Source organism: Drosophila eugracilis, unplaced genomic scaffold, assembly GCF_018153835.1.
Source record: "Drosophila eugracilis isolate 14026-0451.02 unplaced genomic scaffold, ASM1815383v1 contig_393, whole genome shotgun sequence".
Classification (NCBI taxonomy): Eukaryota; Metazoa; Arthropoda; class Insecta; order Diptera; family Drosophilidae; genus Drosophila; species Drosophila eugracilis.
Genome location: NW_024573253.1, coordinates 13,754 through 40,773, shown reverse-complemented (window position 1 = coordinate 40,773; position 27,020 = coordinate 13,754). Strand labels below are relative to the sequence as shown.

General features: G+C 38.0%; 3 protein-coding genes across 4 annotated transcripts; 2 read left to right on the top strand and 1 right to left on the bottom strand.

The window, feature by feature from the left end:
- Positions 1-864: 864 nt before the first annotated feature.
- Positions 865-1,864, top strand: LOC108111264 (mannose-binding protein C). The gene has a single exon (XM_017220655.2). It carries the CDS (start codon positions 976-978, stop codon positions 1,699-1,701), a length of 726 nt encoding a protein of 241 aa, XP_017076144.2. The 5' UTR covers positions 865-975; the 3' UTR covers positions 1,702-1,864.
- Positions 1,865-3,936: 2,072 nt separating this feature from the next.
- On the top strand, positions 3,937-27,016 carry LOC108111759. Of its 2 annotated transcripts, XM_017221323.2 has the most exons (12): positions 3,937-4,384; positions 8,035-8,157; positions 9,577-9,740; positions 15,347-15,794; positions 17,520-17,922; positions 18,120-18,550; positions 18,619-18,763; positions 18,854-19,005; positions 19,229-19,545; positions 19,817-20,101; positions 22,236-22,343; positions 26,606-27,016. In XM_017221323.2, the coding sequence occupies exons 1-12, from the start codon at positions 4,237-4,239 to the stop codon at positions 26,762-26,764; spliced, it is 2,883 nt and encodes a 960-aa protein (XP_017076812.2). In that variant the 5' UTR covers positions 3,937-4,236; the 3' UTR covers positions 26,765-27,016. The 2 variants fall into 2 exon arrangements, with proteins under 2 accessions (XP_017076812.2, XP_017076828.2); XM_017221339.2 differs by lacking the exon at positions 22,236-22,343.
- Positions 13,659-14,976, bottom strand: LOC108111779. Its single transcript, XM_017221352.2, has one exon. The coding sequence runs from the start codon at positions 14,872-14,874 to the stop codon at positions 13,966-13,968; it is 909 nt and encodes a 302-aa protein (XP_017076841.1). The 5' UTR covers positions 14,875-14,976; the 3' UTR covers positions 13,659-13,965.
- Positions 27,017-27,020: the final 4 nt, after the last annotated feature.

Genomic DNA, 27,020 nt, shown 5'->3' with positions numbered 1-27,020 from the left:
AATTCAAATTTGTTCCAGCAATAGATATTTAGTATTATTAAATTCATTAGTAGTAATCATTTTAATAGTTGGATTGCGCATTAATGCAAGATATGTTTTAATATTAATAGCAAAATAATCTTAATATATATAAATATAATAATGAGAGTTACCAAAATTATATGAAAAGCTTTCGTTTCTAAGTTTTATGTTTGAAATATTTTATTTTTACTTGCTTGACTTTATATGATTATGGTTTGAAAATGTGTATGTTGCTGTCGGTCGATTGATTTGCACCTTATTTTATATCATATATAGTAGATATATTGTAGATATATTATATATAAAATATATTATAAAATTATTAACAATCTTTAAGTTTTCTAGCCAAAGAGAAATTCATTCATTTTCAAAAAATAGGGACATAGAGATGAAAATAAATGTTATCGATGCTGCGCGTTGAAATTTCACATCATTTTTCATGAGCTCTGATCTGGTCACACCGCAAAGTTTACATTAAATTAACAGCGACAGTAACCAAATATTTACTTTTACTTGAGCAAACCTTCAAACCTACCAAGTGTTTACTTTTAAACTGTTAAGTGAGGAATGTGCATCCGCTAAATGTAGAGTTGCCAACTTAAAAATGTGGTCATACGGCATGATAATGAAATTAAAACAAACTTAATTAATACAATATTTAACTATTTAAGCAAGGTGCTGCAAACCGACATCTTAGTATTAAATGAAAAAAAATAATAAATGCATATGATAGATTTCCCTCAAAAGAAATATTAAACGCCGAGCGCTAAACTTCAATTTTAATGATTAAGAGTAACTCTTTTTATGGGAATTATTGTTAACAATTTGATTATCATTTACATAATATAACCTTTATTACAAGTTGATAACCTATGAATGATTCTAGATTATTTGGTATAAAAACAGCTCGTCGACGGCAAGAGAATATATTCCGGTTCAGTTTGCGTTCTCGAAATGCTCAAGCTCGAAGTTAATTTTGTGATCGCCGCCTGCCTTCTTTTTGGGATGGCACGTTCGGAGTCCGTTTGTGTCCTGACAAATGCCCCACTTCAATGTGGCTCATTCTGTCTAGCTGCATTGCATCCATTGTACGATAAAGTTCAGCAGATCCAAGCTGATCTGGCCAAAACGCATTGTTGTAATAATGATACGAATATCTGCGAAGACCTTCGAAAGCAACTCTTGGACTTCAATCAAGATTTTCGCCAGCAGTTGAATGGCATTTTTGCTACCCTAAGCGAAACCTTAATGAGAGTTAAAGGTTTGGAGGAAAACCTAGAATGGATCAATCAAAATATAGTTCCGCTTGGCTATCAGCAGATTGGATCTAGATACTTTTATGTAGAAAATATTGAAAGAAAAAATAGGGCAGATGCGGAAAGGTTTTGTCGTCAAAAGAGGGGTCACCTGGCTGCCTTTCAAAACTTAGAAGAGTTCAATGCCGTGAAAGCCTTAAGCAGACGTGAAGCTAAGTACTGGCTGGGACTGACTGATGAGGAAAACGAGGGCCACTTTGTAAGTGCAACCGGGAAAGTTGGATCCTATATGCAGTGGCATGGCGGTCAACCTGATAACTACCATGGCCTGCAGCATTGTGTTACCCTGGACAAGGGCCTCATGGATGATTTGGAGTGCTCATATCCAACGAATTTTATTTGTCAGTTGGGCGATCAAATGTAAGAGTAACGAAAGAAAATCTTTGAATGGAAAAATTGAATTCTTTGTAAAAAATATTGCTTAAAAGTTTGACTTTTTTATGCCCTTTTTTAAAATTTAGTAAAAGTTATTTGTTAATGCTGAAATTGTAATAAAACGTATTTTATCTTTGGTTTGACTTGCATAATATATATTTTTTGATTTACCATATTAACTTTGGTTAAATTAAATTTAGATTTAAAAACTGGAAACAGCAATGGAATCAAAGGCGGTCCTCAAAGATACCCTAAACCTTGAAAGATGTGAAAAATTTGACATTTTCATTTATTTATTTATCTTTTCAACCTTTCTATTATATTATTATCACCCACCTAAACGGGATGGAAACAGTTTTAACTGCACTTTTAGCTAGACACTTTAGGGTTTCGTTCCAGCTTCTGTTGGCTGAAGCTCCCTGAACTCGCTTGCTGATAAACAAAAAACGGCTGCCAGAGGAGTCTGGGACAACTTTGCTTACGTATTTTGTTTTACAACATGTTTGTGTTTGCCCCTGATATCCCACATCCATCTCAGATAGATGCGTGCTAAATTTATAAAAGTATCTGATAATCACTCTATCTTTGACAATTTTTGCCCACCCACCCACAACTGAACTAGAAAGATTATGAAATATAATAAACAATGGTATAAAGACGTCGAGGTGGTTTTTAGAATAGAAAAACAAAAATGATCGACATCACTTTCGGTTCTCCGAATTAGATATATATATTTGTAGTTTTCTACTTAGTGCCGGGACAGTTTAAATATTTTACTTTGCACTCACATGACACACGAGATGGAATCACCTTATCTTATCTGACAACTTACAAAACAAAGTTATGGACTCCCTTCAGGAAGCGGCGCTAGTCTTGAGCTATCTTAAGCTCGGCACATAAAGGTTTATATTTGTTTTTTATGGAGGTTAGACCGGGTCAGTGGGGCGTAAATATCAACCAGATACGCTAAGAAAAATTCTATGAAAATATGTTAAAAATTTGCCAGTTGTCAGGTCATTTATGTTAATTTGCAGCCCCTAACACGTGCCTTGATCCCAATCAATCAATAGTTTTCATAAAGTAATTTCCCTATCAGTTAATGTGTTTCTTTTTGCCTATCCATGGGCAGGTCTTATCAAAAAATAATTATTAGTTTCGGCCAGTTGAGTTTGTTCTTTGCTTCGGTTTGCAACGTTGGAAAAACTTATTAGAAATTTTTGCTAAGGAAATGCATAGAACTTTTGTGTTTATTGCAAGATTTTCCAGTTCAAGTCCCTTGAAGAGTCCTGAGATTGGTTTAAGTGGAATTTTCGATTGCAGGAGAGATTATGCCACAGCTTTTGAATACGGCTGATAGAAGGTGGTGATATAAAGTAAGAAAATTACATTTTTTACAATTTTTTTTGGAAGATTTTTAAAGTAAAAAGTGAAATGGAAAAGGGCCAAATCCAGTCTGTCAAGACCTCAAAAAGAGCTTTGAAATTCTTAACGTAATTCACTTATTTTTCACGGTGTCTTTAGCCCCAAAACTGTTAATATTTCCCATGGTATATATCTGGGGCTCACAACCCCTTGGCCTAGCAAGTGAGATCTTTTCGCTAGATACCAGATCCCCGACCTCCGTGATCACCGGACTGCCAGTCACTCTGGCGAAGATCGCGACATTGTCGCACGTCAGCCGTCGCTCAGGTTTCTGTTGGGGGCTTTTATCTCCATTCAAGAAATACGGGAGACATTATCTCTCCGGCGATCTTGTCGCATCAACAAAACACCAACAAGAAGAGCTCAAGATCTGTCACCAACGCACACTGAGAAGCCCACCAATTTAAGTTAGAATCAGCATCATCATTATGATCATCAACTGAGCGCTCAGAGATCTGGGGGATACGGGATCTGGAGATCTGGAGATCTAGAGATCTTCATGATATAGCCGAGAGGTTGATAAGAGATTTTCATTTTCCTGCAGCTCAGTCAGAAAGCGATCGTCGACTTGGAAAGTTCAAACGGCAAACTAAAGAAAAAAAAAAAAAGGAAAAATAAATGAATAGAGAAAGTGAAGGAAAACACGCAGTGAATTTTCGGAATAAACCAAAGTGGAGCAAAAGTGGAAACCTTGAAAAGTGCGGGAAAAACGGAAAAGATAATTGAAAATAACCAAGATTAAGTATTAGAAGTCGTGGAAAATCCAAACTTAAACGTGATTAAGAGTGTAATATACATAGATATATATATATATATAGAGAGCCACTGGTCTGCCTTGATGATCACAAATTTCAATTGAATTTAATCAAAATCACAAGAAAAAGCCAGCGAGAGAAATCATAAAAAGCAAAATAAACTACGGATTTAATTTCGAGTGCCTTGCCATGTATTAGTGTTAGTGACTGTGTTTGTGTGCTTAACTGTGTGTGACCGAGAAACTTAGATCGGTGGCAATTTTCCCCCTCCCGCTGGACGCTTTTCATTGAAACGAACTTCAAAACTGTCGTCGACGTGTCTAGACTCCAGGTGTTAGCTGGGGAAGATGGGGAAAATGGTCAACGAGGAAATGGCCACCGATCCGGTGGTCACGGAAAAGGTGGAGCTATCGCGATTTGGAGAATTCTGCCAGCGGCGCGGCATTAATCCCAATCTGATAATGCTGAAAATTACGCTCTTCGTGATGTATGGCGGTGAGTAATGTCCACAAAATATATATAATTAAAAACCAATTAGAAATCATTTTTATCAAAGGGTTTAAATGGTTAGTAAAGGCGATATATATTTTTGACTTTTAAAGTGATTTTTACAGATATCACGCATACGACCCGTTGTTCTGTTGAGCTGTCAAAGAAATAAACTGAATTTTGAAAAAATATCTTATTTTAGATACAAATATTTACATTATTCTATTTAACTTATCAAAATGAAAGTACAGTTTTTTATCTCAGAAACGAAAAGCCAAGACAAACGCAATTTATAGGAGATGCAGGCAGCAGCAGCAGCAGCGGCTGGAAAAATGTTGAGCAAAGTCCGGTAGGCAGATTTATTCCTCTGGCAGTGAATCTGAATTCATTATCACACTCTCCAAATCCCCTGCTTCGAAATGTAGGGGACTGGGCTGGTCGGAAGTTATCAATTAGGCTGGGGGAAAATGTGTAACACATTTGTATAAATTCAGTTAGACTCTCTGATGCACATTGAGCAGATTTTCCCAGCGTGTGGCAATTAGGCATTCATAACTTCTGTCTGTATGTGTGTGAGTGTTTGTACATGTGTATTTGTGCGTCTTTTGTAAATAAATCTAGCTTATGTGATTTAAGCTTGAGAAAGGTTTACTTTGATTTGCCTTGGACGAGCATACAAACACAGCCATAGAGACATATGTGTAGACGCCTCCGTTTTCTGACCGTGCGCCATTTTCTGAATGTTTTTTTCTGGCGGTCAATGGCAAAAGCATTTTACTACCCATCCACCACCTCTACCTCCCTTTGTCTTTTTTGCCATTAAACTCGGATTGTCACTAAAATGAGTATTAATGCGTTTTTTATTTGGCTAAAGCTAAGCCGTGGCTTATTTTTGGGCACATCTTTTATATCTCTGTCGACTTTTTTCGACAGTGCAAAGTTCACAAAATAATTTAATTGGCTTAAGAATAAAATGTAATTTAAAATTTAACATTGACTTGACAAAAGAAATCTCTGAACATGTTATTAAAATGTTTGTGGCTTCTCGTTTTCATATTTTTGTGTGGCTTGTTGTTAAATGTAAAAGGCAATTTTTAATCAATTGTCTTTCTCTCTTTTTGTCTTTTCTCTTTGTTGTTTTATTTCGTTTAAAAGTAAATAATTGTTAATAATTTAAAGTAAAAAGTAAAAATAAAATATGACTATGTTGAGAAAAAAATATAAATGTTAAGAAAATATTAAAATATCTTAAAATCCTTGATGAAACTTGCCTTTATAGTGTTATAAACTTTAACCTTTCCTTAAAAACACGCATACCCTTAAAAAAGAAAGAGTAACTTTGCAGAAAAATGATGTTAAATTTATAATTGCATTCATAATGCTTGCGTATTGAACTGTAATTAGTTGCTGAAATATGCCTTTTGTTTGCATAAGAAGAAGCCTTTGGTCATTTAATTAACATCATTTAATTATTTGTTTAATATTTTCATTTCGATTCAATCAATTTGAAATTGTGGCCTTTGTTCTGCCTTCTTTGTCTTTTGATCTTTTGACTCACTCCTGGCTTTGTAAAAGCTTTTTAAGTTTAATTTTATAAAAAAAAATGCATAAAAGGCTGTCAGTCTGTGCGAGGTTTTCATTAAATTTAAAAGATTAAATTCTAAAGTTAAGTATTTTTTTTTATTTCCTGCCATTGACAGATTTTGTCTTATTTTTTATACAATTTTCCTTTCATATCAATCAACTTTAATTTCCGAAATAAGTTTACCCCTTGCCCTAAATGTCAATTCACTATACACCACCGGTCGATAAATTTCCAAAAAAAAAGAAAAACCAAAAACAAATGATAAAATAAATTGCAATTAATATTTCTGCCGGGACATGTCGCATTTGTCAGTGTCAGTTGAGAGTCGCTTCCATCTGTCCCCTCAAATATGCACAAATAGAGTGCAATATAGTTGCAAATTGCATAGACAAACTGAGAACGTATTGCCAAAACTTTGTGCATAGCTGAAAATGTCTGTACGCGTATGAGTGACAAGTGAAAAACTGAATAATAATTATTAAAGTGGGTTTGGGATTTTTGGGCAAAAAAAACGTGCCATTTAAATGGGCAAAGGGACATTAATTACGAATGACAGCCTGGCTGGAACAGATCCCAGCCGAACGGAACTGAGGCCAAACTTTACACTGACAGCTGTAGAGGGAAAAGTTTATCAAATTGGATATTATTAATGTTTTTGTTTTTATTTGATTTTGCTTTATTTGTTCTGGCTAAGTTTATAATTAAAACTATTTTTAATGATTTTTGTTTTAGCTTTTTGATATAATTTTTGTAAAGAAAAACATTTTTTCCTTATTTAAAACCACTTTTTATGATTTTTGGGGATATAAAAAATAAAGTTTTATAAAGGGAAATAATATTTTAATAAATAAAAGTATTTTTTGTGATTTTTTGGAACATTATATATATATATTTTCAGGTGAAATATTTTAGTTAGTAATAAGATTTTTCAAAAATCTGTACTTGAAATCGCCCTTCAAGCCTTCAATATTCTTTCAAATACATTTTTTATATTCATAAACTTTTCTTTTTGTTTTTAACAATTTCTTTGTGTGTGTGTGTATGTGTGTGTTCGAGAATGCGAATGAACATGAATGGCCGCCAAGCCAAACAACCCTGACATGCTTGCGTTTCCGTTTCCGTTTCGGCGAAAGGGAAGAAACGGCAGCGGCAATACGAGCAATTAATTGTTATTGCATTGAGCAAATACAAACAGACGCCGACACACACACACACTCACACACACCATGCGTATTATTGTTAATTATCTGAGGCAATGCAGGAGCTGTAAAAAAACGGTTGAATTCAAGCCGCCCTTTTCCGAGGCCCAGGCCCAGTGTTAACTGCACTTTAACAAACGAATTTTATTCAGGACACGCACTTTTCCCCTCCGGACCGAGAGACGTGCCCGGGATCCTTGGCGTGTTTGCATTTAAATTGGTCAAGGCTGCGCAAGGCTGAAATGGTAGCTGGGGAATATTGGTTGGATGCGAATGCCTTCCTGTTTCGCCCAATTTGTTGCCATCATTTTCCCTCGATTTTCCTTGATTTTACACACTTTTCTTTTTCTTGGCAACGGCAACGTGAAGCGTTAATGTTCATAAATTATTGAACTGCACGAAGATTATTTGGAAAAGCGTTTTCCATTGCTGTTTCGCAAAGTGACTTTTGGGTTATTTTGTAGGTTATAAATAATGAAAATGAAGAAATGAAAGGAAAGCCATTTTTAGACTTTGAAAAGCAAAATAAAATTTGATCTTAACATGTTTCTTTCATACTACTTTCTTAGTGATATTATTAGCTTGCTTGTTACTTAAGAAAATGTCTTAGGAAGAGGGAAAAAATGTAGAAAGTTCCTTCTCTTCCTTTCCTTTTCTTTCTTTTCGGCCAAATCTAATCCTTAATAACCCTTTCCCCATCATTTACCTACAGTTTTTAATTACCTTCAACTGGCTTTATTAACCCCAACGACATTCCATCATTTCGTTTGAGTAATTTCCCTTCTTACACATTTCCTGCTGATAATTAAGTTTCATTCCGCGATTTCCAATAAATCGGTGAATAATCTGTATTTTCTTTTGTCCCATTGCAGCTACCTCGTCCCTTTTGCCTTACCTGACGATTCATATGCAGTCAATTGGACTTACGGTGGAGGAGATTGCAATTATCTACCTGGCCCTGCCCTTCACCACCTTCCTTAGCCCGCCCATAACAGGTGAGTAAAGAGGCGGTTAATTGTTTTAAGGCATCTTAATTAGTGTTGGGCGTTGATTTTAATTAAAAGTTGTGCTTTGTTTGATAGATGGGAGGTAGGGAAATGAGAGGGAAAACCAAAACTAAGAAGCTTATTTTGCAGGAGGGATTTTATGATTATTTAATTCAACTTTTTCTAGAACTTAAATATTAACAAAAATATAGATTATTTCCTACTAAAAATCAGTAGGTAAAATATCAATTAAGTCCTGGATAAACAATTTCATTTCAAAAGCAAAAAAAACAAAAAAACCGAAAATTCAAATATTTAAAGTGGCCACCCGCTTCGTAAATTTATATCTTTTTAATCAAACTGCCGGACATTTGATTGCTTTTTTATTCACCCACACATGAGCACTTTTTCGATGGTTAACATTCTTTTTTTATATTTTAGACCAGGCCACTTTTCCGAGCGAGTGCGAATAATTTAATTCACTTGCAGTTTAAATGACAATTAAACAAAGTTCTTGTTGTTCTCCTTTGACTGTCTGCATGTGAAGTGCCCCCATCGTGTGGTTGCATTCTCCTCCTTTTGTTCATCGTTTTTCCATGTTTTTTTTTTATTTGCATTCATTCTTATTATTTGCTTTTGCATTTTAAAAAATGCATTTGCGGTATGGAATGTTGGCGACAGTGAAGGTTTTTAAACATTTTATGTGGACACTCTCGCTGCTGCAGATAAATGTTGAACGCGTTGCAAGGTGGAACCGGCAACAGCAAAAAAAGAGAAAAGTGCATGCAGCTGGTCGAATTGTAGGACATAAAAGCTGTGTATATACAAATATAAAATGTCAGCTAAGTGAAAACGTTCTCGTAAAGTTGCCACATCAAAAATTTCGATCATCCAACTTGCCCTATAATCCAGCCTGATAGTCCCATTTCATGGCATTGAAAGCTGCAAGTGGTTCGGCAATAAAAACGAAACGAGCTCTGGAGATATCACCAAAATAAAATAAGTTTTATAGAGCTTAAGCAATAAAAAATAAATGTTAAGTTATCTTAAAATAGTTCCTTTAACTAGTCATGAAAATAGTTTAATAAACAAGGCAATGACAGCAAACTAAATGAACAAATTTTGATATGTTTTTAAAAAGAGAATCTCTTTAAGCAATTTTAAGCATTCTGGGGTGCATCATTCTGCCTTTTTGGGGCTTGTCTTCTTGGTGTGGCAAATCCAACTTAAACTGCATTTAAGCTGGCAGCAACCAATCAAAGCCCCCAGCCAAATGGTAGACAACTTACTTTGAGTAGGGAACTCTGGGATTCTCACACACACCCAAGATGCAGTAGTTTCCAACATTTTGCTGCAATTTCGCTTACATTTTCCTTGGATTTATCCTGTTTTTTTCCCCCGTCTTCTTCTTGACTTTACTCCCTGCAGGCTTTCTCGTTGACAAATTTGGCAAATACAAACCGGTCGTTGTGATGAGTCTGCTCCTGAATGCGATTTTCCATCACTCGCTGCTCTTTATACCGCAGCAGGAGATTCCGGGCGTGGTGCCATCGGCGTTCGTATTGAGACATCCAGACAGCGGTGATATTGAGGTAAGTGTTGCACGTGAAGAAAAAGTCGAAGAATATTATATTAAAGATATATTAAATTTATTTTTACAACATTTTTATATTCCCAAAATGGAACTTAAAACCTTTTCATATTGCAAATTTTTCACCTTAATTTCTCACTGTGCATACTTTTAAGCATTGGAAATTTCCACCTGCCATCGATTAAAGCATTTTGACATCGATTCAATCAGTTTGAATGTTTGGCGAAGACTGTAATCTGCTTGAGGGGGGTAGCTGCGGTTGAGGTGCGTGGGCAAATATCTTTAGACGCTTGTTTAGTTAAGAGCTAAAAATGATGTGGCTGTGGTTTTCCCACCGCGATTCTCTGAGTTTTCCCTTGCGGGTAAAACTTCCCCGGATGCATTATTCTCCCGCTGATGTTGGAACAGCTGTTGCTCTTGTACAGTTTTAATGCGCTTATTTCATGGTTACCCTACACTTTCCTCATCCACTTTAACATCCTCCGATTTCATGGCCCTTCTCACTTTTTTCAAGACTTTAACTGCATGGATAGTCAAGTTGAGAATGAAAGTGAAGGAGTACATAAGATACGTGCTTAAAATGTTCTCAGTTACTAAAAATTAAAGTTTTAACCATGGAAAAAACCCATGAAAATCAGCGAATAATACATGATTTCCCATTGAAAACGATTTCTATCTTAAAGTTTTCCACATTTTTGGCAGTGAATTTCCAACAGCTCGTCAGATAATTTTCAATGGCAATTGTTGCGTGCGAGTTGCCAAAAATCTTCGGCATCCTCTTAGCCATTGGGAACTGCTTTTAAGCCCTCTTTCCACTTTTCACAATGGTCTCACTTCAGTCACGGCATGTCTCTATTTTCGAGAGAACCAAGAAGGAGCAATGGATGTGGGCAGACGAGAACTACATAAAAGCCGGCATTTATTCGAGGCAGCGGCAACAAAATGTTGCCACATGCAATACACACACACACCCACACGAACACTCTTCGCACGGAATCACCAATACTAACATGTAAAATATGCGTGTATGTGTGTTTGTGTGTGTATCTAATGCGTGGCAAGTTGCCGCTTTGCGCGTTTCTGCGAAAAAAAAAGAAATCAAATCAGGGAGATGCTCTCGTTGTGTGTAGCAACTTCCTGGCAATTTCTGGGCTCCCAGCAACGTGCCACATGCTGGCGCACACACAAACGTACATGGGGCGGATACGCATTGCGACGAAGCACACACCGATAGAACGTATACGCACGGAGTACCAAACTTGGCAGTTATTCGTTTGTTCAAGTGACTGGACACTCGACAAAAGAGAACAAAGAAATATAGAATTGTATGATTATTAACAATCAAGTACAGTTATATACGATAGAGTTTAGAAATACTTAAATTGAAATTTAGTTTTTGGTCAGCTTAAACTGAAATTTATACTTTGAGCTTAACCAAGGCATTTGAGATAGGTTTTCTGGTGATTCCCAAACAAAACCTCTTAATAAAATAAGTAAAAACTCAAGCTAATTCTTCGAGTGCACATCTTTTTCTGCCATCCTGTGAGTGCAGCAGCTGAAACCATCTTTTCTTTTTTTTTGTCCAATTATTTGTCCTTTTTGCTGTCGTTGGTTCGGTTCTGGTGCTGGTCCTGGTTCTATCTGCAGTTGTGCATAAATTTGCGTCATGTAAAATCATCGAAATAAAGCAAATAAATGTCATCCCATCTGTGAAAGGGAGCAACGGGGTCGAAGGCAATATCTATATATATATGTTGTACCAGAATTTCTGTGATTTCCCTCAGCGTTTCCTTTTTATTGATATCGATATATGTAGATATATATATATGTATATATGTGTACGCTTTATGCTTATGATCATATCAATGCAAACGACTGTAACTGGGGTTGGCTGTTATTGCGTGTCCTTTGGGTCCTTTAAGCCGGTCAGATGTGGCATAACAAATTTGAGTACATGCTTTATGGCTGCCAGGAAGAGATTTTGGGTGTGTGGATATACAAATGCACTCTCCCACCAGACTTCTTCCCAGAGGTGTTCGACCAGAGTTCAGCTCTCTCGTTCAATCCTCTCGATATTGCATTCTTTATGGAGTCAGCAGAGCTCCGACCGACAGAGCTGACAGTCTCACACCTTTTGGCAATTGCATTTGGACACAAGCAGCACTTCGAGCTGAGCAGTGGCAGCAAATTGCAGCAGTTGCAGGACTACAAGACTACAAGAGTTTTACATAAATCGAATTATGGATAGTGAGACGGTGTGAGGGGATGGGGGGATGAACATCCGCATGACTGCGATATTATGGTAAAACGAAGCCAAAGGGCCCTTACGATTGAGAGCTGGGCCGAGGCTAAACAAATTCAAATGGAAAATGGAAAATAGAAAATAGAAAATGACAGAAGCAGCAACGCAGCAGGCTGACAGCCAGCAAGCAAATGGAACGCATTAGAAACAGCTCGCAGCCAGAAGCAGCTACAAGATTTTCCACAGAGTGAGAGATATTTTTCGGTCTCTTCCAGAACTTCTAGACGGTGCCCAAAAAATCCACTTAAGCCGAGTGCACATCAGGTTTACAGGCACTAACAGAAAATCTTATTATGGGTAAACAGAATAAGGTTCTTAGTGGGTTAAATGTAAGATAAACATTATCTTTGCTTACTTATTTTAGGAAATCTGAAGAATAATGATAAATCAATTAATTAAATACAGAAAAATTATAATTTTTTAGTAAAATAAAGCCTGGATGTTATGAATATTCAAGTTTATTTACTAACAATTTTTTGTTCTAGTAAGAAAATACATTTTCCTCTATTTCTTATCACATTTTCTTATGGATTTTTCCGAGTGCTAGTGTGAGTGTTTCATGTCCCTGCCTGTGTATCACGTACATTTATCTTAGTGTCGTTTTGCCAGCACTTAAGCCGCACTAAAACACCAACACGACTGCACACACTGGCACACACATTAAGATCTTTCTTGTGCTCATACACTAGCACACACACACACACACTAACACAATCGCACTCCAGCCATTGCCGTTAGTCGTAATGAAACGCAATGGAACTGCTATTTTCGGGGGAGATCCTTGGGAACCTTGGTCCCTGGCCCTTGGCCAAAAGACGCCCCAGCTTTCGCCTCATTTCACGGATGTATCTGAGAGATACGCACATACGCAGCCAATCCCACCCAGCATTCACCACTTGGCACGGGCGTATATTGAATTTGTATTTATGATGTGCCCATAAAATACAATAACACCATTAAAATAGCTGCAGCAAACAAGGGAAGTAGTGAAGGTGACTATGCGAATAAGGGATACCCTATAAGAAAGGTATCGAGGGGTGTGCTACTTAGCAATTTAGTTTGATTTCAATGTAAGAACGAAAGTGAAACGAAAAAAACTTAGTAAAATCTTTATCAAATATTTTACTTTACAATTCAAATTTCAACTTCAAACTATAAATACCCATTTGAAGGGCATTCTGTTACCATTAGGGCATGCAAACGCATCTTATGGCTACATTTGTGTGTTCATCCCGCACGTTCGTTGGACGTCTCCATTCCTGGAGCAGGAGCAGGAGTCTTCACATGTAGCATATAACGTTACGTCCTGTACCACTGGCCATGTCCTGTTGCTTGCGGTTTACTATTTTATGCCATTATAGAGCCGAGTTCGGTTTGCCGTTTGGCATAAATTTATTTGGCATCGACCGCTGCCGCAGCCAACGACGATGGCAGTGAACGGAAATTACCATTTTATTATTGCAGGCGAACGTTCGATACTCCCAACCTCTTCGCCCCAATCATCTCCTTGCAACCCTTGGCAGAGCCTTATTGAATTCACATTAAAATTGGTAACGGATATATGCAGAAACACGAACCCACAGCCACAGGCAGTACACAGAGAGAAAATAATATAAATCTAATTTAAGACACCTTAACCCATGTATTTGATAGCAAATGTATTAGAAAACCCTATTGAAACTTGCAAAAGATGTGATTTGAGGGGGTTATGTAAAAAAGTGTTGATGATGATGATGGCTTTAATGTTTTCTCTCAGTGTAAGTGCTGCTGCAAATGCAGATATACATAAAATCCGAAAGATATTTATTTATGTTTGCGTGTTATTATGGCTAAGGGCTTAAGTTCGTATATGATGGGCTTATGATGGGTTAAGTGCCACTTTCGGCTGGATTTCGATAGGCGATGCGTGAAGGTGAGAGGGTCTTTATGAAATGGGCACCATCGTTACATCGGCTTCATTCCACATGGTCTGGTTGGAGACGGCATCTGTCATGGTCAGATCATTGAAGACATCGCCATTATTATCCCCTTGACCAGCTTTAGGGGACTCTTCATTGTCATCATTCTCGTCCTCATCATCATCATCATCCTCCTCATCAGCGCGATCATCATGTCCTGGTAGGAAATCGTAGGCAGTACAAAGAGATTCGCAATCGGAATTGATACCCTCATCCAGTGGACAGACATCATGTATAGAAAGTTCTGGGATCTTAAGCTTTGGCTCTTTTTCCGGTTTCAGTTCCGATTTCGTTATTGGTTCCCCTTTAGCTTTTCCCTCCTCCGATTCAGACACTAACTCCGCCTTCTCCTCAACTTCTTCGGAAATGGAATCCATTTTTTTGAGATTATCACCAGAAACCTCATTGTCCCCATCGATAAGTAATCCAGCTCTATAGAAGAAGTCAGCCAGCATCAGCTGCCATTCCTTCAAATAGGATTCATAATCACGCATCTCAAAGAAGGCTTGCTTCCTAATGTAGTGCGAGACTTCGGTTCCGGCAAGTTTAGCGAATCTACCGCTAGGTCCAAAGTCATGGGGAGCACTCGAGACATCATAGATCACGTCAAAAAGGGCAATCAAATATGTTTTATCCGGGCGGTCCGAATTATAGTTGGCCAATTGCTTGCGGTTCAGGCGTAATCCCGTCAATGGAGCTGGCAGCTTACGGTGTCCCTCTTTCTCGTAGTCTTCATCATCGTAGGTTCCATATTGACGGCGTGTCTTCATGTAGGCCACATATCCCAGGACACAGGTCAGCGCAATTATGGCAAAGGGTGAGGTGGCCAGATCGCGAATCTGAATGGTCCAGGACTTGGTCGGCAGCGAAGACATTGTTGGTTTTGCTTGTTTCTTTTTTCGTGGGGTCTTTGATTTAAGATTGTATGACCTACCCTATAGCCCTGTCAACTGAGAACTGAACAAAATGATACATCAACTGTGAGATGTAATTTTTAGGGCCTACTTGGTTTTATTTTTAATAAGAGTGCTTGGCTACATTTTCCTTTCTTAATTTTAAGTTAACAAAACCCCAAATTATCGCAAATATTTCTTTAAATTTGAAAGCCATATACTTTTTCTCATATAATAATCCCATTTAAGAGCAAATACCTTGAACCAATCTTAGCTGCCAGCTCAAACAATCGATGTTAAGCATCCCCTAGCAAATGTTCTGGGATATTTTCAGCTTTTCCTGAACATCTTTTAGCCTTCCCGCTGCTTGCACAAATCCTTTAACCATTTCTAATTTCCAATACATTCTTTTGTCTTTTTTTTTCATTTATTTTCTTTGAATTTTCCATTGAAGGTCTGGTGGTCTCCGTGTCCGAGTCGAGAATGTCCAGAGGAACCGGAGCTGGAATTGGCCGTGCATCAGTGCGTTGACTATTGTTTGATGCAGGAGCAAGTTAATCCTGAGCTTTACACCAATACCCCGGCGTATGATGTCCGTCCGGCTAGCACGTCAACCACCCAGAGATCCCAGCTAACAACAGCAACCACAACAAGGACGACGACCACAATGGAACCTTCCACAGAATCAAGCACATCGCTGGCCCCAACCACATCGACCACCATATCGCCGGCGTCATCATTGCCAGCATTATTCGCAACGCAAACGAGAAGCAGATACCAAGAAGTACTTAATATGTCAGCGACCATGTTCCCGCCAATGTCCCAGCTAAAGGAGGTGGGCCTGGAGCCCGGCCAGTCATCGTCAGCCGAACTGTCAGCCATGTCCATGCAGGGATTGAATTGTAAGTGACGTGATGAACCCGTCCGCAATGGACTCCCCTTGCTCAGCCACCGGCTGACCACAGCGTTATTATCATGGCCAGTTGGTTATACACTGTAAAAAATTACTATCAATATTGTCAAGTTTATGTTTTTTATAGCTACGATAACAATCCTCACTTACTGTAACCTTTGAAAGCATTTTTTTTAAATAACTTTTTAAAATCCCTTTCAAAAATCCTTTTAAAATTTCGAATCGAAGTGTACCTTTGCAAGTTGCTTCTATGTAGTAGTTCCTTTGTTCTTCCACTCAGTTTACTTGTTGTCGACTTGCAATGCTCTTCTATCCCCTCCCCAGCCCATTTATTGATGTCCATATCCCCCATCCTGGTCCGTGTCCGCGTTGATGTCCGTATCCGTGTCCGTATCCCTGTTCGTATCCGTGTTTTTGCCCCTGTCCGTGTGTGTTTTACTTTTATTAGTTTGTTTTTCCGTCTTTTGTGAGCTGCCAGCCAGGAGCAGGAGTAGCAGCAGCAACCGAGAACAAGTTGCTCCGTAAAAGCCAAAGACCGCATCGAGTCTCTCTATGAAACTACAAAAAATAAGTATAATTCAACCTGTCTGAGTGCGTGCGAGTGCGGTGGCTGCCAGCCATGGTGGTTGTCATTAAAGCCTGACGTTTTGTGTGAAGCCAAAGTTTACGGGGGAAACTTTTTTCCAATTCCCTGGGAAAAACTTCATAGAAAGGCGTTTTTATTCCACATTATTAAAAGTGGGCGGCAACTTGTCAGGAGATCGGGAAAAAGGAGATAGGGAAGTAAAAAAAAAAATAAAAAAAAATGTTTCCAATGGAGATGGAAAAGAGAGTGCTTTCACTTTGGTTAATATCTTAGGTAAACAGTTTAGTTTTGGAATAATAAAAAAAAATTGTAAATTGACTGCCTTTATAAAGATTATGTTAGTTAATAGTAGTAGTTATTATTGGGTGTTTAAAGTTAAAAGTTATATAGAATGAAATATATAGGACTGGAATAGATTTTCCAGTTTCCATAATCAATCAATCTTGATACTCTTATGTCTCCCATTAGCTCAGAAAAGGACGATTATTCCCTTATTCCCAAAAGTGCAAAAGCCAACTCATGTGTTACTCATAACTCAAATGTACATTAGATGTTGGCAAAACTCTTGTACCTTTGCACCATTTCACCTAAACAAAACTCCGAAGAGTCCAAAACTTTGGTAATGTCCTGCCCAGAAATCACAAAGTGGGAGTTCACACAAAAAGAGTGGTTGGTAGGGGGGGGGCTCGGGCAGTACAAGCAGCAGACAAAAGTGCATAACTAACTAAACATGATGGCATTACACTCGGCTGTACACTTGACACTTGGCACAATTGGAAATTGGTCATGCATGGCCAGGACAGGACATCAGGGTCCAGGACACAACAGGACACCACCCGAAGTCAGAATCAGAATCACAATCAGACTCTGCTCCTCTGGGGTGTGCAGAAAAGTGCAGGAAAAGTGCAAAAGCAATTTTCCTGCCTGTCTGATTATGTGAAAAACTCACTCGAACACAGCGGAGAAAAATGTGAAAGGAAATGACTAACAATTATAATTTGGTAGCTGAAATGGATGAAAGAAGTTGAAATTTTCTATTAAAATTAAAATTCTTTTCATAATTAGAATTCATAGTTTATTATATTATTTATTTCTCTTAACAATGGAATAATTTGTATTTCTTCTTAGTAACAAATAGCCAAATTCAACAAAACATAACCTGGACCAGTTGGGTTCACTCTGAGAATGATGATGCCACCTACTTCATGCTACAAATGCATCCCGATCTCGCTGATCCCACAGAGCAGCTGGGTATGGAAATCGAACAGGATGCCAATGAGACGGTGACCGATATCCTACAAAGATTTGGTCATAACTATCTGGTGAGGGGAAACATTAACCTCACCGATATGGATGATCTGGACTTAAGATGTGGCGGTTTGGTTCGACGCACGAATATGACAAATGTGGGATCCGGAGCTGTACAATGCATGATGCAACGTTGTACTTTCACTATGAATGCACCGGAGATCTGTCCACCAGATTATAAGGAGACCGATGAGATCATTTTCTGGGTGTACTTCTTGCTGAGGTGGGTTTGGGGTTGAACTGGTCCCCTAGAAAGTGGTTATAGCAATGTTTGTTAAGCAACCTAGACCTAGATTTTTAGAGTTAAAACAGTGATAAAGGTATACAAAATAATCTTATGTAACAAAAACAACTTGATTATCTCTGATATCACCTTCAATTGTCCGTCTCTGAACTGATTTATTTCCCTATCTCCCTCAGATTTCTGGCCACCACGATGCTGTCAGCCGGTGTAACCATCATGGATCCGATTGCCCTGACAATGATTGAGAAGTATGGCGGCGATTTTGGACGTGAACGTTTGTTCTCCAGCATCGGCATGGCCATATTCTCTCCGATAACAGGCATTATGATTGATTACTCTTCGAGGGGCCTGGGCTATACGGATTACTCAGCGGCATTCTATACGTATGACGTTCTGTTGGTTATATCCACGATGTCGGTTCTAATGATGCCACTTGGCGAGAAACTGCCAGCTGATAATGTGTTCCGTGATCTCTGGAATCTACTGAAAATGCCTCATGTTATTGCTTTTATATGTTTCCTTTTCGTGCTGGGAAATTTCTGGGGTTTCATAGAGAGTTTTCTGTTTTTATATCTCAAAGAACTTGGTGCTCCAAACTATTTGCTAGGTAATTTTTCTGAGTGTCTTTGACCTGGTTTAATGTTACTTTCATTAATGTCTGATTTTATTGGACAGGCATCACCATCACCGTGGGCACCGTTAGCAGTATTCCATTCCTCTACGGAGCCGAGAAAATCACACGGATCTTTGGCCACGTTAATTTGATTATCATCGCGTTTTTCTCGCATGCCGGCCGTTTGGTGGGCTACTCCTTCATCGAGTGAGTGCGAATAATGCCGGTCACATGTCGGCCTAATGCAATTCCAAAATTGAATTCCCTTTTTTTGGCTCTTTCCCTCGTTCGATATAGGAATGCCTGGTGGTGTTTTCCGTTCGAGGCCATGGAGTCGTTATCCTGTCATCTTATGTGGGTGGCTGCGGCGACATACTGCTCGATTTTGGCCCCAAAAAGTTTGCTGGCCACGTTGATTGGTGTTCTGGGCATGGCTCATTTTAGTTTGGGTAAGTAGAAAGATGTACAGAAAGGAACAATTTTAGTTTATTATGATTTTGGTTGAAAAATTAATATTTTAAATTGCTATCCCTAAGAAATTCTTCTTAAACTTCTTTATTTAACTTAACATACATTTCGATATAACATTGAGTTATCTTTTTCTCATTGTGTACTTTCGTAATGAGCCACTCGTCCTTTATGTAATCACATTTGGTGTGTCTTCAATTTAAGGGCGCGGCAGTGGTAGTTTCACTGGAGGACTCCTCATTGGTCAGTTTGGCACTCGAGATGCCTTTCGGTATATGGGTCTGCTGGCTGTGGTCGGTGGCATTGCCTATGGGCTACTTCATCTGATTTGGCTGCGCAAATTCGATCATACTACAGAGGAGTCCGAGGAAGAGGTCGAGACGGTGGAGGCTGGGGAAACGGAGAAGCTTACAGAGCCGGCCACAAAGGAGCAGGGTACTTCGATGTCCTTGGAGCGGCTGAGTTTGATGATTAAATACAATCAGATTGGTAGTTTGTCATCGCTGCCGAGGGGATCAAGGGTGAGTTTATAGCTTCAAATATTCAGGTTTCGTATTATAACTTCCTTAAAGAAACTTTAAAGACTAAAGTTCTTCTTCAAAATATGTTAAGGGCGCAAACTAATTTGAAAGTTTAAACTTTCTTTAATGGCTAATTGAGTTTATTCCATTTTCTTAATCATACTTCAATGTCCAATATCCAAAGTCCACCTGTCGGACCTTAAGCCCGAGATAACTTTGTTAATGATTCTGCAAGGCGCGCTTTTTAAATTGTTTTTTTCCATTCTTGCAGGCCGATATCCATGACCATCTGTCGGTGCGTCGCAGCAGCTACAATGTAGAGTCCTTGAGAGGGGTTCCGCGGCACGGGAACATTGGGAGTGCCTCCAAAGTGGATATCCTGCGCTCCGCATTGGAGATTAATCACAAGTCCTCGAACAATTCGATGCTGAGCAAGGCCGATAACAAGACGTCGAATCAATCATTGGGTCGCAATCGGGCCGACAGTGCCCCGAAATTGAATCACAGCAATCTGAAGAACATTTCCCAGCCAGCCCTGGAGGGTGTGGTCCTGGAGGTAAGTTCAAATTTTGTAAAGGTCCCCTTTTTTTCGTCCTGTGTGTGTGTGAGTGAGTCTTTCGCTGATTGCTGTCAATTGTTTTGATTTTTCGTTTATTTTTCTTTGACGGGCAGCGTGGGTTTACCCTCTCTCCACGGTTGTATTTTTCGGTTTTTAAATACCCAACATCTGTTGCCACAATAACTTTTTAGCATGCTGCCGCGTGTCCTTTGTGCCCGGCTGTATCCTGTCTCTGGTTTTTGCCTTGACAACCGGATGCTTGGGCCAACTGCATCCGCCTCGGGTTCGATTCGTGCAAACTGCAGTTAGAAAAATGAGAGTATTAAAGGAAAAATCTTCCAGCAAAAGAGAGTTCTAGAAATGTTATAGTTTTAAAGATTTTTGATTTATTTTCTAGGATAACACAAAAACTTTGAAACTTATTTAAGAACTAACAAGACTTTTGCCAACCCATTTCAAACGCTGACATTCTTTCTCTCAGTGAACTCTATTTAGGATGGGTAGCGGGACATTGAAGAGGCGGTTGTTTTGTGTGTTTGGCATTTGGTTGCCTTTGTCGAGCGGTCGTTTCTTTTGATGCCGCTCCAGTGGATTCGATTTCTCTCTGGTTCCTCTGATGCTCCTGCTCCTGTATTCCTGCTGCCGTGCAGCTCGAATTCGAGCCAAGTTTATTGGTTTTTGTTACCCAGGCAAGCATATTCGCCTCTGGCCACAATTTTTGCCAATTTAAATTCCGAACAGAGACTTTGGCTTTCGAAAATCCCCCCAGACTGGCTTGGGGTTTTAAGGTGAAAATCAAATTGGAATGCAACTTTTAAGAGGCGATTATGAAACAATAGACTTTTCAATTATGAAGTTGGAAAAATTTGAAAAACAATTTCAAAGGAGGTTGTCAAGGACAAATAAAAAGTTACCTAAGGTGTCAATTTATAAGCTCTTTAAGGATTTTTCCAGGAACTCTTATTTTTCGATTTAAAGTTGTTCAAAAATTAAGAAAAGCTGATTAATTATATTTTCATATTTTCCTTAACCCTCTTTCCATATAAACTTTCCTTCTCAGATACCTTTTGGCAAACTCTTTAGAAATTTTTAATAATTTATTGCTCTTCGTACAGGCAAGCTGCAACCTGCAATTGCAAACAGTTTCCTCAGAGCTATCCTTTAATTAAAAACTTTCCGATGATACGGACACGTATATGTCCGGCAATTGATTATCCCCCCTCTTACCCTCTCTTGCCCTGCTCAGCCCAAAACCAGATGCACTCTCAAAGCCGCTTGTCAAAGTTAATTTCGTAATTAATTTGCAATGCTTTGAGGCGAAGCTTTTATGGCAACTAGGCAACCATAATTCAATAAATCAAATGCTGCAGCAGCAAAAACAAAAAAAACATGAAGAAAAGGGGTGGGCTGGGTTGGAAAACACACAACAAATTAATGAATTTATGAACAAGACAAAGTTTTCCCCTGGCATTTGCTCTTTCGCCTTTTTTGCAAAAACATTCCGATGAGAAACAGACCAAGCTGACAGTTTTGCCTCCACACATCACCGAGCAAGCGAAGGAAATAAAATATAACAAAACCGTATCCTAGAAGGCCAAGAGTTTCCTATAGTCTTTTTTTTTTAAAAGGGGCAGCAAGCCCAGCTGGAAGTGGAAAGTTATTACACAAATAAAAAGTATCAAATTTTAATTTTAAAATAATTTTTTAAACAGATATAATGCTACAGAATGTTAAAGCTTTGATAATACTTTATCTTATTTTAGTTTACTGTTTAACTTTCTTATTTAATCAAGTAAATAATATAGATCATAAATCAAATATAGATACCTAAAACAGGTACCAAAAAGATCCCCATTTTCTCCCAGTGTAAGCCCCATTGGTTGCAAATTGCTGGCCAGTTCGACTATAGGTTCCCGAACCAGTACCAAAAACTTCGCTTTGTGAAAAATAAATTTGCCAAAACCAGAGAAAGCTGAGAGCTTTCTATTCGATATCTGTATGTGTGAGTAAGTTGGTGTGTGTGTGTACTGTATGAGTATCTGTGTGAGTGCATCTCTCCCTTTTTACTATATATATATATATGTATGGATAATATATGCTATAGCCAAAAATGCCATTCGCATACAAACAGGGCGTGGAATCAACATTTTTTCCCAGCCGCATGAAAAAGTATCCAAGTGGTTTGTTAACTTCAATACCCGCTGTGGATTTATCCGTAATACCCAGCTCCATGTTAATGGTAATGTACAAGAATCCAACAAAAAGAAACCAAAAACAAAAAACCAAAAGTAAAATCCCAAAATAGTCAAAAATAAAATAAAATGAAAGCATGAAAGCAGTTTCGAATGCTGAATTACCTTTTGTTTGTAAATTATTTCAAAGAGGAATATTATTAGTTTAAATATTTTTATAAAAGCTTGAAAAGTCTTTAAAATGTATATTAATTTTGATAATTTTTAAATATTTTTTAGACATAAAGTTGTTTTTTATAAAGATTTATAAGATTGTCGTAAAAACCCATAACTTACTACCTCTTTGAACATAAGTTATTGGCCATAATTTGTGGCCAATCGATGCTACCCCTTGGCAAAGGGTAATTCGGCACACAAACATATGTAACTGCTACTGCATGGCATGTCCTGGGTCCTTGTGGCATCGCTTGTTCTGGGATGCAAGCGCCTGAAAGCATGCAGCACTGAATGCGAATAAACAGAGGCCATGGCAGTGGCAGAGGCAACTGAGGCAGCAGCAACATTCGCCAAGATATTGCACCACTGCACTGGGAGAAAATTATACTTATTAATATTTCATTTCATTCATATATAGATAAAAAATATAAACTTAACATTTGGGAGCCCTGCTAATAGGGTTTAATATCTTTTAGTACTACTCTTTTCTCTACGTGTAGGTCTGCTGGAAAATGCAATGGCATGTACAACTCCCATTGCCGTTGCAGTATTTGTTGGTTGTTTTTTTTGTGATGGTTTGGAAAATGGCAGCCTGACTGGTAAGGAGTCGGGGCTGTACGTGGTGGTTCTGGCGTCGCAGTTTGCCAAGCCATCCGGGCATTAAGTTATTTCGTTGAATTAAAGCCCGCACTTGCGCCATTTGACTTTCGGGCATCACTTGTTTTTATGTGCATAACCCACAAGCTCAACCCCCTTAACCCCCTAAAGCCAACGCGTTGAGTTCTTCCTTGCTGAACGCTTAGTTGAGTTTAGTTTAATTTTGCACACTCGTCGAGCAATTTGAGCTTGGCTCCTCACATCACTTCACATCCCATTTGGCATTTGTTTTTTGTTTTGGCTCTCCTTTAAAGTTTTCTATGCTCAGCTTGAAAAATGTCCCTCTTTTTCCTATTGTTCTATGCTTTTTTCCATGCGCTTTGATTTTGTTTACGTTTTACGCCAAATGATTTGTTGTTGAACTTAATACAAGTTGACAAAAAGGAATAACAATGGCAGCTGTTGCAAAAAAGCAACAATGTTTGTTTTTTTTTTCGTGTGGCAACGCCGGGAGGGGGTGGTGATGAATGTGGGAGGGCTCTTAGGGTGGCAGGTGATTGGGGTGGGGGAGTGGAAAAGAACAACAATGCCATGGAATAAACAAACAAGTCGAAGCAAAGGCAACGTCTGTTCGAATGTGGCAAATGATTTCAAACTTTTCAATCGACAGTGGTAGGGAAAATATGAGGGAAGATTGAAAAATATAAGAAAGAAAATTTTAAAATGAAAAAAGAAAATAAAAATTTAAAATTTTGGTAATAAAATAGATACAAAAATACTTAAATAGAAAAAATTAAAAATCATTAAAAAACATGTTTAAATCACCAAAATTGAAAAGATTTTAAATTTAAATCAGATTTGAATGCCCAAAAACCAAAACTATTTGATAAATTCTAAGACGTTAGTTTTAATTTTCCGACAAATTTTAAAATTTAAATAAGTAACCCGCCGACTTTTACCACGGTTCTTGGCAAAAGAACTTTGAATGAGAGGAATCCCAATCGAATGCTCAATATTTTAGCATTGCCAAGGCACGTCTCTGTGTGTTTGTGTGTGTGTTTTTAGCACATGTGTATGTATGAACATGTGTGTATGTTTCCACTTCCTTCAACGATTTCCGGTTTGCTCTCCCTTCCTACTGCTTTGTAGCTAGGAAAAATCCCATTTTCGTTCACACACACACAAACATACACAGAGAAAGACTTTTTCCTTTGCTTTTATTTTTTTCCTCACCAGCATTATTTTTATTTCGTTTTCTATGAAAGCGATTTATCGATGTGTGAGAGAGCAAGGAATGCAGCGAAAAAATAGAAATATTTATGGCAATGATCGCAGAATGAATGCCACGTAATTCGGTGCTGTTGGCAACATTTGTCATTGTTGATTTTGGCCAGAAACGTCTTTATAGGGGCGCTATATACGTACGTAGCCAGTCCGTCGGTGCCAATAACTTCTTCGGCATAACGCACAAAAAGTGAACGCGAAATTGCGCGTAAGTAATGCCCATTGTAAGAGCCTTCAAAGGGAAGTAGGGAAGGGGAAGAGTGGGTGGCCTGAAAGGGGAGTGTAAAAAATGTATATATATGTAGGGAAGGACCAACTCGAAGCCAAACAAAGGAATGAAACAAAAGCTTCGCAAAATGAACTGAATAGGAACATTATAGAAATTCTTGTCCCTCTTTCTCTAGGTGCAGAGAGAAAAAAAAGCCTGAAAAAGCAGGAATAATTATAAAATATGTTAAAATATTCGAAAACTTATTCAGTTTTATAATAGTTATTATACTAAAAATATAACAACTACTTCAGTCTAAAAAAAAACTTCAAATAACAAAAATAAGTTCATATTTTTACAAACTTTCTGTCCATGCATCCTTTTATTTTGCCCAACATTTTCCTTTGAGTTTTCCTCTCGCTCTTCACCACACACGGCACTTAAGATGCGCATTTCTATACAGAGGTGCACTTACTGGTGTGTGCGTGAGTTTTGCTGGCAAAACTTTTGTGCATTCAACTGCAAGGCCGGTGCATTTTCCGCCCACCTCCAGCACCAAACACACACACACAGCCATGCCAAACACTTTTTTAATAAAAAGCCAAACAACGAGCAAACTACGTTCAATGCATGGCGAATTATCCAAAAAGTTTGATGACGCGGAAATGCCTTTCGACAATAAACCAAAAAAAAAAAAAAAAAAGAAATATAAATGAAAATGAAAAGGAAAAGAAAAAGTCCAAACAACATCGCTGCAACTGCTGCAGTTTATTCGTTTATTCGTGCATATGCGAAGCGAACTCAGCCGGAATGCTTATGGAATCGAGAATTGAGTAGGGGAAAAATGAAAACATCATTTGAAATTCGAATGGGGGGACATAAGGACCATAAAAATGGTATATCCCACTAAAAATGCACCCCAAAGATGTATTTAGGGAATAATTTAAACAAGCTGAAAGTAGTTTTAGGAAAAAACGAAAATAAAAATCAAATTTAAAGTCCTTAAGTTTACCATTTAAGTTATAAAAACTTAAGAAACAACCAAATCAAATCTACTTCATCTTCATTGAATAATTGCAAAAGCCACAACTTCCTTGTTTCCTTTTTAATTAGCTAGCTTTTCATGGGTTTCTCAAAATGGAAACCATAATTTTCCAACCAGACAGCAAACACGTTCATTATGTGGCTAGGAGGGGGGTGATCCATCCATACAAGCAGAACCCCCTTCGAATCATCGAACTACAACTCCATTAAATATAATTTATCGGCCACTTAAATTTCATGTTCAAACTCAAATTAGCATGCATGTTGATTATACTTGCCCGCATGTGCATGAAAATCCATGGAAAATGCAAAGGGAAAAACCCAAAAAGCAAGTTGAGTGAGTAAATTGTAAATAGCACTTTACACTGCACAACATGATGGCGGCCGCAGTTCGGTATAGTTTTTATCCAGTTTTTAGTTTTTCATTTCGTTTTTTTTTTTTTTTTGGGCGTTTATCATGCTTGGAAATCGGTTGGTTAATTTTTATGCTCGTTATAGAATTGGTTTTTGCATGGACTTTACCTTTTTAATTGCCAATTGCATGTGTGCGAAAAATAAAGTAAGTGGTTGGAAGTGCATGGCTGTGTATTCTTTTTAACTAGAGCAATTAGAGTGCAACTTTAATGCAGTTTTTTTGGAAGCAGTTGTTGAGATTTTTAAATGAATTTTTGTAAACATGATTAAAAGTGTACACTTTTGGGATAAAAAATATAAGAAAAACTTATTTAAAATACAACTCTAGAGGAAATAAATCTGAAATTTATTTTTATATTATTTCTTTAATTTAAAAATGATAGTAAAAAACTTTGTTTGTGGAAGTTTTCCTTTACTAAGCATGACTTTTTTTCAGTAGTTACCCCATTTATCTAGGATTTGGCATGTCTTAAGCAAGTCCTTTATCTTCCAAATTGATATTGATATGATTTATTGTATTATCTTTATATTTCGAAACTCTCCTAGGACCAGGAAGGTCGTAAGGTCATTCCCGAGGAGACGGAGTTGCATGCCTCGAAGACCACCGTCAACGTGGGTGAGGTTGAGAAGGCGGAACAGCCACTAACAGTCACAAGCAAATGGCAATGGGAAAAGTCCAAAGCAGCAACAGCACCAGAAGAATGATGAAAAATCCGATGCCACTTGATGGACTGCCAGAATGAATTCTCTGACCTGCCATACGTGGCGTATGAGTGATATTAATAAACCAAAAGCAAGAAGCAGAGAGAGAGAGAGAGAAATGAAATTGATAAACGAAAAACTATTGTTTAGTTGTACATGTGTGTGTTATGTTATATAAATGTATATGTCTATGTATAAATTATGCAAAAACCTCCGAAAAACTGAATAAACCAAAAATTGTTGTTGATGAAAACGCAAA